At 37.2% G+C, this 12,888-nt stretch overlaps 1 protein-coding gene across 1 annotated transcript in view; it reads left to right on the top strand.

The window, feature by feature from the left end:
• Nucleotides 1-12,888, top strand: part of LOC107589535 (calcium-activated potassium channel subunit alpha-1-like) — a 287,488-nt gene that overhangs the window by 212,895 nt on the left and 61,705 nt on the right. Inside the window, 5 exon segments of the mRNA XM_016278007.1 lie at nt 8,534-8,644; nt 8,920-9,025; nt 9,241-9,323; nt 10,588-10,657; nt 11,423-11,578. Of these exon segments, the coding sequence (XP_016133493.1) occupies nt 8,534-8,644; nt 8,920-9,025; nt 9,241-9,323; nt 10,588-10,657; nt 11,423-11,578 (526 nt within the window).

Below are 12,888 nucleotides of genomic sequence, written 5' to 3'. Positions count from 1 at the left end.
ATCTTTACAACACGCATTACATTACGTATTTCATGACACACTCATTTTATGCGTATTTGGCGCCACCTAGTGTTGTGGGTGTATTATTGACATGTCAAAGTCTAGACCCTGAATATAAGACGACCGCGTTTTTTCAGATGTATTTCCAAGAAAAAAAACATCGTCTTATATTCGGGTCAATACGGTAAATCATACAGTCATTGTTATTTTTAACTAAATCGAAACATTTAAAAAATAGTTAATTGAAATAAAGCTAAAATAAACTATGAATAACCTAATAGACAAAAAAACTTAAATTATTTAAAAAATTTATTAAATTATTAAAACAATTAAAAATGTTGCATTGGCAACTAACTGAAATAAAATAAGTTTAATGTAAGTAAAAATTAAGCTAAAACTGAAGTAAAAATAAATTAACAGCTAAATATAAATATAAATAATACTAATAATAATAAAATGACAGGTACTTCAAATTATTAAAAAAAATAAAAAAAAAATAAATAAAAAAAGAACTAATTCAAAATATTAATAAATGCTATAATAGTATATAAATAATGCTATAACAGTACTAATATGGGTTTGGAAATTGTGACATTGACTTTATTTACATTTCTGAGTGAACTATTCACTTAAGTTCTCAAATATGTTAAAAGATGTCACATAATTATTTGTTTATATAATGTTTATTTTCTGGCTTAATTACACCAGAAATTATTTGTATAAATATATCAGTTTCAGTGTTTCCTCTAGGATTTTTTTCCAGCTGTAGTGGCAGGACTGTTTCCCATGAACCACGTCCCCTTCCCCCTGGTGCTTAAAGCCCACCCACGGATCGCATGCACTCAAACTCAGAATTACATTTAATTGAACTAAAAAAGACAAAGAACAATTAAATGACAAGCAATAGCACAAACAAAAGCCATAACAAGTTACAAATGAAATTAACAGTACTTTAAGTTTTTCAGTTAGGTGTAACAATAATATCAAGACCTTGTCCATGGATCTAATATACTGTTACACGTGTGTTTTGCTTCTCAACGGTTTACATTCACTTAATACCCTATAATACTGACTGTTTTTATGTGAATACTCGCCAAGACAGGCATTTTGACATAATTTTGTATGTACAGTGGGGCAAAAAAGTATTTAGTCAGCCACCAATTGTGCAAGTTCTCCCACTTAAAAAGATGAGAGAGGCCTGTAATTTTCATCATAGGTATACCTCAACTATGAGAGACAAAATGAGGGGGAAAAAATCCAGAAAATCACATTGTAGGATTTTTAAAGAATTAATTGGTAAATTCCTCGGTAAAATAAGTATTTGGTCACCTACAAACAAGCAAGATTTCTGGCTCTCACAGACCTGTAACTTCTTCTTTAAGAGGCTCCTCTGTCCTCCACTCGTTACCTGTATTAATGGCATCTGTTTGAACTCATTATCAGTATAAAAGACACCTGTCCAAAACCTCAAACAGTCACACTCCAAACTCCACCATGGCCAAGACCAAAAAGCTCTAGAAAATCACATTGTAGGATTTTTAAAGAATTTATTGGTAAATTCCTCGGTAAAATAAGTATTATTTATATCTATTATATTATATCTACAAACAAGCAAGCTTTCTGGCTCTCACAGACCTGTAACTTCTTTTTTAAGAGGCTCCTCTGTCCTCCACTGGTTACCTGTATTAATGGCATCTGTTTGAACTCGTTATCAGTATAAAAGACATCTGTCCACAACCTCAAACAGTCACACTCCAAACTCCACCATGGCCAAGACTAAAGAGCTGTCAAAGGACACCAGAAACAAAATTGTAGACCTGCACCAGGCTGGGAAGACTGAATCTGCAATAGGTTAGCAGCTTGGTGTGAAGAAATCAACTGTGGGAGCAATTATTAGAAAATGGAAGACATACAAGACCACTGATAATCTCCCTCGATCTGGGGCTCCATGCAAGATCTCACCCCGTGGGGTCAAAATTATCACAAGAACTGTGAGCAAAAATCCCAGAACCACACGGGGGGACCTAGTGAATGACCTGCAGAGAGCTGGGACCAAAGTAACAAAGGCTACCATCAGTAACACACTGCGCTGCCAGGGACTCAAATCCTGCAGTGCCAGATGTGTCCCCCTGCTTAAGCCAGTACATGTCCAGGCCTGTCTGAAGTTTGCTAGAGAGCATTTGGATGATCCAGAAGAGGATTGGGAGAATGTCATATGGTCAGATGAAACCAAAATAGAACTTTTTGGTAAAAACTCAACTTGAGGAGAAAGAATGCTGAGTTGCATCCAAAGAACACCATACCTACTGTGCAGCATGGGGGTGGAAACATCATGCTTTGGGGCTGTTTTTCTGCAAAGGGACCAGGACGACTGATCTGTGTAAACGAAAGAATGAATGGGGCCATGTATCGTGAGATTTTGAGTGAAAACCTCCTTCCATCAGCAAGGGCATTGAAGATGAAACGTGGCTGGGTCTTTCAGCATGACAATGATCCCAAACACACCGCCCGGGCAACGAAGTAGTGGCTTCGTAAGAAGCATTTCAAGGTCCTGTAGTGGCCTAGCCAGTCTCCAGATCTCATCCCCATAGAAAATCTTTGGAGGGAGTTACTGCATTTAGTGCTTTACTGCTCTAGAGGAGATCTGCATGGAGGAATGGGCCAAAATACCAGCAACAGTGTGTGAAAACCTTGTGAAGACTTACAGAAAACGTTTGACCTCTGTCATTGCCAACAAAGGGTATATAACAAAGTATTGAGATGAAATTTTGTTATTGACCAAATACTTATTTTCCACCATAATTTGCAAATAAATTCTTTAAAAATCCTACAATGTGATTTTCTGGATTTATTTTGTATTTTAACTCATTTTGTCTCTCATAGTTGAGGTATACCTATGATGAAAATTACAGGCCTCTCTCATCTTTTTAAGTGGGAGAACTTGCACAATTGGTGGCTGACTAAATACTTTTTTTCCCCACTGTATTTGGCCGTTTGCGCACAATATGGTGCAAAACATAACTCAATTCTGGTTCAATTTCACATCTTTTTGCGCTTGAATTGCTTAAAGTCGCTTGAATGGCAAGACTTAAAAGCATGTACAAATTATACATTCCGTCATCTGTCATCACGTTATAAGTGCGGAACATGCAGAAATGAGTAGAATTATGCACAATCCGGCGCCGAAATTCAAGCCCTGCTCCGTCTCCTCCACTAATTCCTCGACTGTGAATGATATGAGTGGCGTCACTGAGAAGCTGCAGCCGTGGCGAGGATGATTTTTGGTGTGGCGGCCCGCCACGGCAGAATGAATGTAGTGGAAACACTGAATTTGTATAAGTAGACGATCAAAAACAACCCACACGAGAGCGATTAAGATGAAAACTGATCCACTCTGTAGATGTGCAGCAGCTAACCACCACAATAACCCATCTATTTAGATTACAGGTTAGTCAACATGTTTTTTAAAGGACTGTTCTTAACCTTTTACATTTGGTACCCAGAGTGTTGAATATCTGGTTATTTCTGAGCCATACTCGGCCTTACAGCATATGTAGGGAAATTGCAGTCAGATATGACATAATGGAGTGTTTTTGAATAATTGCAGTAGTTTAAGGAGGTGTTACTGACTACAGAGTTACCTAATTAAATTAATTATTGTCGCTTTGCATCGAGTTGTTTATGGTAATGATGATGGAGCCCTGGCCCCATGTGGACTACATGTGGTCCATCTCAAGCTCTGTTCTCTCTTGGTCTAAAGAGAAGGGCAGACATGCACCCCTTTCATCGGATGACGTTCTCCTCACAGCTATCATTTGGACACAGCTTTTCCTAAAACACTGTTGATTATAAAAGTCTGTGATGAGTGCGGAAACGAACCGGAGACTTTTCGTTCGACTCTAAAATTATTGATCAGTTTAAGGATTAGAGCAGTATTAATGGTTTCGCTGCTGAGGCTGATGTTAGAGCTTTTTTGTTTTTAATTTCTTTCCAATTTTGGTTATGATTTCCATATTTTTGGTGCTTTATTTTTTTTATTTTTATTTGGCATGATTCACAGTGCATGCTGGTTAACTGCCCTTCTGCATTTGCTTGCTAAGTTTGTGCACTTTTTTTTCACCTTATCGTGCATAACATTGTGTTGTAGTCCAAGTGTTCTCTTCACTGCGTGTTGTTCACAGTATAGTGTTGTTAGTGTGTAGATTTACATTTTTTTTTTTTTACAAATTAATTGTTTAAACATTTTTATATTTTAAAATTAGTTTTTTTTTCTTGGTAAAATACTCAGTTTTTTCATAGTAATTATTCATACTATTTTTAATCAGTGATGTAAACGTGAATTCTCTCCCCTATTTCTGAGCAAGGGTGTGATTATGCAGTCATAAAGAAGTTTGAAATAGAGTGCAAGAAATGCCAACAGACAAACAGATCATGTAGAGCGATCCTTCATTACATTTTTGAAAGGGGTCTTACTGACCTTATATGTATTACTGAGAACACTTTAAGCACAAAAATAGTTATGAAGGTTTAGGCATCACATAATGACATCAGTCTTATCTAATACTCTTTCATCAAATCTTTTATCTATCTAATACTCTGTTTTACGTCCTGTATTGCTTTCATTGGCGGTACCATAAACTTGAAGAAAAAAAACAAACAAACAAAAAAAACTCCCCCCGCAGTGGTGAAACACAATCAGTAGCTCAGTCACGCACCACTGATAGCTCATCCAAACATGGAGACAAGATGTCTGACATAAGCCGAGACAGAGTCTGTTTTGTATTCATGCCAGAGACTCTGTTCTAGAGTAAAAAGAGTGAGAGCATTGTCATATAAAAATCTCAGATTTAACTAAAGCTCTCAAATAGGCATTTTTGGAAATAGGAAAACATGAATAATGTGTTTCTCATCAAGCCACCCCTTTGCCAGATGCTGCTGGCTTTACACCAAGCCATCAACTCAACAGAGTCTTCTCATCCCAGGACAGGGATGCATGCAATTACTACCACTCATTAAATACAAGAGGCCAGATCTGCGAAGATCATTATGTGTGATAGCATCCAGACACTGCACTCATAAAGCCTCATTGCGTCCCTCTGGCAAACAGAGATCCGCTTAATGTTTGCCCAGGATCTGAGCACAAATAAGCACCTCTCCTGCAACTGAGAGTGTACAGGCACATACACCCAGTTACAATTAAGGTCAGCAGCCCCTGTTCTTTGTAAACTCATGAGAACATCATGTCTGCTGAGACATGAGAGAGTTAGTTTGGACAGATTTAGATTGATGACCGTGCATGGTTAAAGCTCTTGAGACTTTGACCACAGCAGTATTGGAGTAATCCAGCATGGGAAGTAAAGTGATCCGCAAAACCCCATGGCTAAAGCTCAACTCTTTAACCTCCTGTTGCATAGAAGCCCTGCTTGACAAATAAAGCATTGTTATTGTTCTGCAACAGTAATAGAAGTGGCCATCAAGCTGATGGGCCGTAATCTTTTATATGAGTCAGATCATTGCAGACATGAAAAAACCTTAAGAACAACTTTGGTGTGTAATTTAAAGTGCATTTGTGTGTAGTTTGGTATATAGTTTAAAGGCTTAAAAATTCAACCTTCAATTGAGGTATTTTTTAGTGACTCTTTTTGCAGGTTACATTGCTTTGCCAGTAGTTGGCGACAAGTCTTTGAGTCATTGAATAATTACTACATTTATTTGTTCAAAAACACTGATTTATTTAGCAAAAACATACTGAATCGCTGACTAACAGATGCATTCATAGTCAGGTTCATTTAGAAACTAAACGTGTATTTTATGAGTGAGTCAATGAATCATTGACTAAACTGATTAGTGTAGAAATTAAACAAGTGAGTTTCTTCATGAGTGAGCTACTGAAATATTTATTCTACTGATTGGTTCAAAAATACTAATTTAATCAAAAATTAAACACGTGCAAGTCACCGAATAACAATAAAACTGATTTGTTCAAAAACACTGATTCATTGAGGAATAAAAAAATAGTGAATGTCATTAAGAGTGAGTCATTGAATCAATTACTCAACCAACTTAAGACGACTTCTTCAGGAATTGAATGTCATTACTCATTATTGTATGTTGCTTGTTTAGATTTTATTTTCGTTGGCAATACAAAAATATACAACTGACTAAATTGTATCTAAAATGTAATTTACTCAATATTAAGTAAATTGTTTATTGTACTGTTGTATAAACAACAGCACCTTGTTTGTGTGATAATTGATTTGTTCAATTATTGCATCTTAATACATCACAGAAGCACTATTTGAGTGCGGCGTATATAGCTCATAAAAAAAAAGTTTCTCTTTATTTATTCCTTCTCTTTCTAGCTTGTACTTATTTGAACAATGTCTAAGAACTTGGTATTACAACCACTTCTTGTGTCTGTTTGCCTCTTTAAGAAGAATCGCTTTATGTATCCCCCAATTGTAAGTCGCTTTGGATAAAAGCGTCTGCTAAATGACTAAATGTAAATGTAAATGTGAGTGAGTGTGTGTGTGTGTGTGTGTGTGTGAGTGAGTGAGCATTAGTGTGAGCAAGTGTGTGTGTGTGTGTGTGAGTGAGTGAGAGTGAGTGTGAGTGTTAGTGAGTGTTAGTGTGTGTAAGTGACAGTCTGTGTGAGTGAGTGTTAGTGTGAGTGTGAGTCTGAGTGAGAGTGAGAGTGAGAGTGTGAGTGTTAGTGTTACTGTGAGTGAGTGTTAGTGTGAGTATGAGTGAGAGTGAGAGTGAGAGTGTGAGTGTGAGTGTTAAGTGTTAGTGTGAGTGAGTGTTAGTGTGTGAAAGTGACAGTCAGTGTGAGTGTGAGTGTGAGTGTGAGTCTGAGTGAGAGTGAGAGTGAGAGTGTTAGTGTTAGTGTTACTGTGAGTGATTGTTAGTGTGTGTGAGTGTGTGTGACTGTTAGTGTGAGTGAGTGTTAGTCTGTGTAAGTGACAGTTAGTCTGTGTGAGTGAGTGTTAATGTGTGTGAGTGTGTGTGTGTGTGGGTTAGTGTGAGTGTGTGTAAGTGTGAGTGTGTGTGTGTGTGTGAGTGTGTGTGTGTGTGTGCAGGGATGCATGCAATTACTACCACTCATTAAATACAAGAGGCCAGATCTGCGAAGATCATTATGTGTGATAGCATCCAGACACTGCACTCATAAAGCCTCATTGCGTCCCTCTGGCAAACAGAGATCCGCTTAATGTTTGCCCAGGATCTGAGCACAAATAAGCACCTCTCCTGCAACTGAGAGTGTACAGGCACATACACCCAGTTACAATTAAGGTCAGCAGCCCCTGTTCTTTGTAAACTCATGAGAACATCATGTCTGCTGAGACATGAGAGAGTTAGTTTGGACAGATTTAGATTGATGACCGTGCATGGTTAAAGCTCTTGAGACTTTGACCACAGCAGTATTGGAGTAATCCAGCATGGGAAGTGAAGTGATCTGCAAAACCCCATGGCTAAAGCTCAACTCTTTAACCTCCTGTTGCATAGAAGCCCTGCTTGACAAATAAAGCATTGTTATTGTTCTGCAACAGTAATAGAAGTGGCCATCAAGCTGATGGGCCGTAATCTTTTATATGAGTCAGATCATTGCAGACATGAAAAAACCTTAAGAACAACTTTGGTGTGTAATTTAAAGTGCATTTGTGTGTAGTTTGGTGTATATAGTTTAAAGGCTTAAAAATTCAACCTTCAATTGAGGTATTTTTTAGTGACTCTTTTTGCAGGTTACATTGCTTTGCCAGTAGTTGGCGACAAGTCTTTGAGTTGAATTGAATAATTACTACATTTATTTGTTCAAAAACACTGATTTATTTAGCAAAAACATACTGAATCGCTGACTAACAGATGCATTCATAGTCAGGTTCATTTAGAAACTAAACGTGTATTTTATGAGTGAGTCAATGAATCTAGTAGATGTCAATGCAGCTCACTACTAGGTTTTGGAGCAGCTCTAGAGTATGAAACTAGATCTTACTATGGAATAAATGAGCCCCAGAAGACCGTGACCTCTGGAACAATCCAGTTGAGTCTGTTTGTTTGTTCCATCTGATATATTGCAAGTTTTTCATTCGGTGCCTGTCCGGAGAAGTCACGGTTAGAGTTCATGGCAGCCACAGATCCAAAAACAATTTAACCACTTTTGACAGGGGTTCCGATACTTGTCAGTTAGTATTGATGTACATGTCAACATGCATCCTAGCACAGGGGTGGTTTGGCTACAGAGACATGGCTTATTAAGAATATTTGACAAACCAACATTAAAGCGAAAGATTCAATTTTGTTTGTCCTGAAAAGTTCAAAGCACTTCATTTAATATTTTAAACCATGTTTAAAAATATGAGGTAAAGCAACATGTGCTGTTATGACTATAACGGACAGTGAATATTTGAAAGCCACAACATTTAATGTTTTCAAGACACTTTTGGTTATTATGACTTTATGCTCCTTTTTAGGATATGCCAGAGTTTAGTTTTATTTTATGTTGCACTCTTCAGTTGAATTTTCCCCCTTACAGGCACATTGTGGTCTGTGGTCATATCACGCTCGAAAGTGTTTCCAACTTCCTTAAAGACTTCCTACACAAGGACAGGGATGATGTCAATGTAGAAATTGTTTTTCTTCATAAGTAAGTACAATTCCCTTTGGAATACATTTTAGAAACTTGATGGAGCCTTTCCGCACTGTAAAGAATATAATGACTGCATGTTACTAAGAAAAACAAATAAATCAAATATAGTTGCCTGTTTTTATATAACAAAGAGATCAACCAATAAGCTGTATTGACATTCTTTTGTTAGCCGCTAGTGGTGCACAAATGACACTGTTCTTATAAACTTATAGCATTCTCAAAAAAGCATTCTTTTTCATTATAACACACTTTCTCTGTTTGCCAAACTCTAGTATTTCCCCTAATCTTGAGCTGGAAGCCTTGTTCAAACGTCACTTCACTCAGGTGGAATTCTATCAAGGATCGGTCCTCAACCCACATGATCTAGCAAGAGTGAAGGTAACCTCATAAAAACTTAAAATTTTCCCCAGTTTGATCTGACAGTTTAATAATGGGGTCAAACATTGATACATTTACAAATTAATTTGTTTATTATAGATGCAGAATTGTAGAGACATTGTAGATAATAATGCAGCAGATTGTTAGTATAATTTTGATGTTTTAATGCTGTTCTGATCACTGAGGCGTCACCTTTTCTTTTCTATCTTGTACAGATCGAGTCAGCGGATGCCTGCTTGATTCTTGCAAACAAATACTGTGCAGACCCCGATGCTGAAGATGCCTCTAATATCATGAGGTCAGTTCGGTGAAGGGTTACGTTTGCTATCAACACATTTGAGCACATCTTATTTTGATGTTTGTGGGCAGCATCATACACTCACTAGGGACATCCTCCTGTAAAAATGATGGATTGAAAGCTGATGTCTTTCACCCTTCTGTGCTGTTAAAGGAAGGTGTGAATGGGATACTCGGCGTCTCAGGTCAGATTCACACGTTATACCTGGACACAGATGAAAAGAGCCAGAAGGAATTTCCTTTGGGATGGAGTCAACTAATATTGCTCTGAAAAAGTGTATGTGAAGGGAGGGCAAGCATATATCCCTTCCACCTTTCATGCTGGAGATGTTCTTTAGCCATGAGTAATGCACAGAATTGCACCCAGTCTGGCCTGTTTGGAGGCAGGTCTCAGAGTGCTCTTTTGAACTAATGTGTTATAGAGCAGCTTAATATGGAAATAAATTCTGCACCTCTCTTACGAGACTGGAGATAAATCCAGACTGGATTTCACAGGGAAATCATACCGTTCCGCCACATATCACAGGCTCCTCTATGGGAATGAAAGATTAATTCATTTTTTATTCATTCAGCAGATGTTTGTTTTTAATCCAAAGTGACTTACGATGGTGAATTCTGGGACGGTCCTCCTGGAGGTTAAAGGTGCACTCAGTAGGTTTTTGTTTATATGTGGGAGCAACCTGCTCCATGCAGAATAAAACAGATTTTTCTATGTCTAGAGTCTTCATCTCATGTGAGTGTACATCATTTTAATATTTCTCAAATGTGCTGTTCGGATAATACCATTCAAAAGTTTGAGGTCAGTAAGAAATAAATAATACTTTTGTTTAGCAAGGATGCATTACATTTATAAAAATTTAATTGTTACACTAAATGTATTTCAAATGTATTTTATTTTAACTTTGAAATCATCGAAGAATCATGAAATTTTTTTTGCACAGTTTCCACAAAAAATATTAAGTAGCATAACTGTTTTCAACATTGAAAATATTAAGATATTTTTTTTCTTGAACACCTAATCAGCATATTAGAATGACTCCAAACTTTTGAAGTCTATCTTTGCGGATTTTTTTAATAAGCAATACATTACTGAATGCACCTTTAAGCTAAATTCATACCTCTAAAGAAACAAACCAAGTTTAAAATGTATATATTCTATTTTTTTTCTTTTTCCCACAAATGCTGTTTTATCTTGGCTTTAACTGACCTGTAAATTAATAGAGTTTCTCCTCCTTTTTTATTTATTTATTTATTTATTTTTACAGAGTAATATCTATAAAGAACTACCATCCAAAGATCAGAATAATCACTCAAATGTTGCAGTACCACAACAAGGTAGGACGTGTATTTTTTTTCTGTTTCTGTCAATTCAAATCAACAAGAAAATTAAAAAGACCTAAACAAAGAATACAAATAATGTACAAAGAGGCTATAATTTTAATTTAAAAAATTTAAAAATCTGACGTGTGGCAGATAAACATGTGTCATATGAGAACAGGCCTTCAGATTCTGCTGTCCATGACAACAGGAATTTTATAAGTTCACAGGAATCAAATACAGTATGTCTACATATTTTTTCCCTTCAGTGTTTATCCCCTATTCCAGCAACATGAACGTAGCTTTGTATTCATCAGGGAGTGCTGGAACAGGAGATAGATGTTAATGACTTGATGGATGTTTTTTGTTCATGGGACAGTTCACTCGAGAGCAGTTGAATGTCAACTGTAGACAACTGTTTTAGAGGACTGTCAGCGAACCCACTGTGTTAGCAATGAGATATGAAATAGTGACATGCTACTGTTATGAGATTTGCTTTATCAGTTTGACAGATTTATATAATCTAACAAGGTAGGGGAGACCGTGGACTGTTGTAACATGCTTTGTTGTGACTGTTTTGTGTTTCAGACCTTAATATAATATATATTAAGTTCATGTTTTTCTGCTACAAATTAGTTTAGATCAACCACTTCTCCCTAAACTGTAAGAAATGTATTGATTTTATTTTATTTTTTTTACTGGTGTTTTTCATTACTACACTTGTTAGACTTCTCTGCAGGGGACATTGTTAACTTCCCCTTGTCTCGTCCTGTGTGTCCTCAGGCCCATCTGTTAAACATTCCCAGCTGGAACTGGAAGGAGGGTGATGATGCGATCTGCCTGGCCGAGCTGAAGGCAGGCTTCATAGCCCAGAGCTGCCTGGCACAGGGCCTGTCCACCATGCTCGCCAACCTCTTCTCCATGAGGTCATACATCAAGGTACTGTCAGCCCGTCTTGAGCCTTGATAAAACCCATAGAGTAGAATCAGCCTCCATCCCCACTTCAGCTCAATCACCAGAGCCATTATGGTATGGAGTAAATCATCTTCTGAGCCTGGCGGTCTCATTTGGGACCTACTCAGGACGGCAACACAGCATTGCCGCTGCCATTATGAGGTAATTTATATGAGTCAATGGCATGGTGGAAGTGAGAATGTAAATTAGTGGTTTTTCCTCTTGCTGAATTTACTGTCCTCCTGCGTGCCGATAGAGCGGGGAAATGCGAACCATGTGTCTGTTTCATAGTCAATGAACTGCACCCCAAAGCCATCTTTATTTATCGTCCAACTGAACCAGAATGCTCAGAGTCGTACGGATTGCTCTTTTTAAGAAAACACTAAATATAACGGTCTGAGGCCTGAATGACTGCAGTGAGGTGGTGGGTTGTTATCAGGTGGTTCAGATTTGGATGGAGCCCTTTGGAAAAATGGAGAGATCAAGAGAGAGCATGAGTGTGCGATTAGACTGAAGAATTTCGCAGAGATCGTAAAACTTATTCTGAAATCCGCAAGGGGTTATATTTTACTTTCTTTGATTATTTTTTTTCAAGACTGTGCAGGCTTTCAACATGGAGAGCAGCATTCTCTTGTCATAAAGAGATGAGGAATGACTTTGTAATGACTGTTTAAATGTGGCATATGTGGAAACATCTGCAGGGCACATCAGTCTTCTCATAAAAACATGGAGGAGAGACAGCCCGGACCACCCATGCCAGAGTGCAGCATACAAACACACACGTCAAACCTCTCAGACCAATGTCCATACTTATAATAACTCAGTTGTAATTAGGTTAGTTGTAGCGTCTGGAACACTCCAACACACAATATATATTTTGTTAGGTAAAATAGGCTCTGTCCCAGTACTACATTAGCTGCCTTACTGTCTGCTAGGGATGTAAGGGTACACAAAACACTGCAAAAAATGGCTTATCTTACTTAGTATTTTTGTCTTTTTTGTAGGCAAAATATCTAAAAATTATTAAATCAAGATACTTTTACTAGATAAGCCAAATGACTTAAGATATTTAGTCTTTTTTCCAGGGGGGGAAAAAAAACTAAATTAAGCGCATTTTGCTTAAAACAAGTAAAATTATCTGCCAGTGGGGTAAGTAAAATACTCTTGTTTTAAGAATATAAAACTCTCAAGAGTAAAAATTACAGTAAAGACTTTTACATTGCTAGAAAATATTTCTATTTCAAAATGTACTGTTCATTAAAGAATTCTGAGAAGAAAAAAAAAAAAAATAAAAT

The sequence above is a fragment of the Sinocyclocheilus grahami genome, unplaced genomic scaffold (genome assembly GCF_001515645.1).
Source record: "Sinocyclocheilus grahami isolate Dianchi unplaced genomic scaffold, SAMN03320097.WGS_v1.1 scaffold117.1, whole genome shotgun sequence".
NCBI classification, from domain to species: Eukaryota; Metazoa; Chordata; class Actinopteri; order Cypriniformes; family Cyprinidae; genus Sinocyclocheilus; species Sinocyclocheilus grahami.
This window is presented reverse-complemented; position numbering and strand designations above follow the sequence as displayed.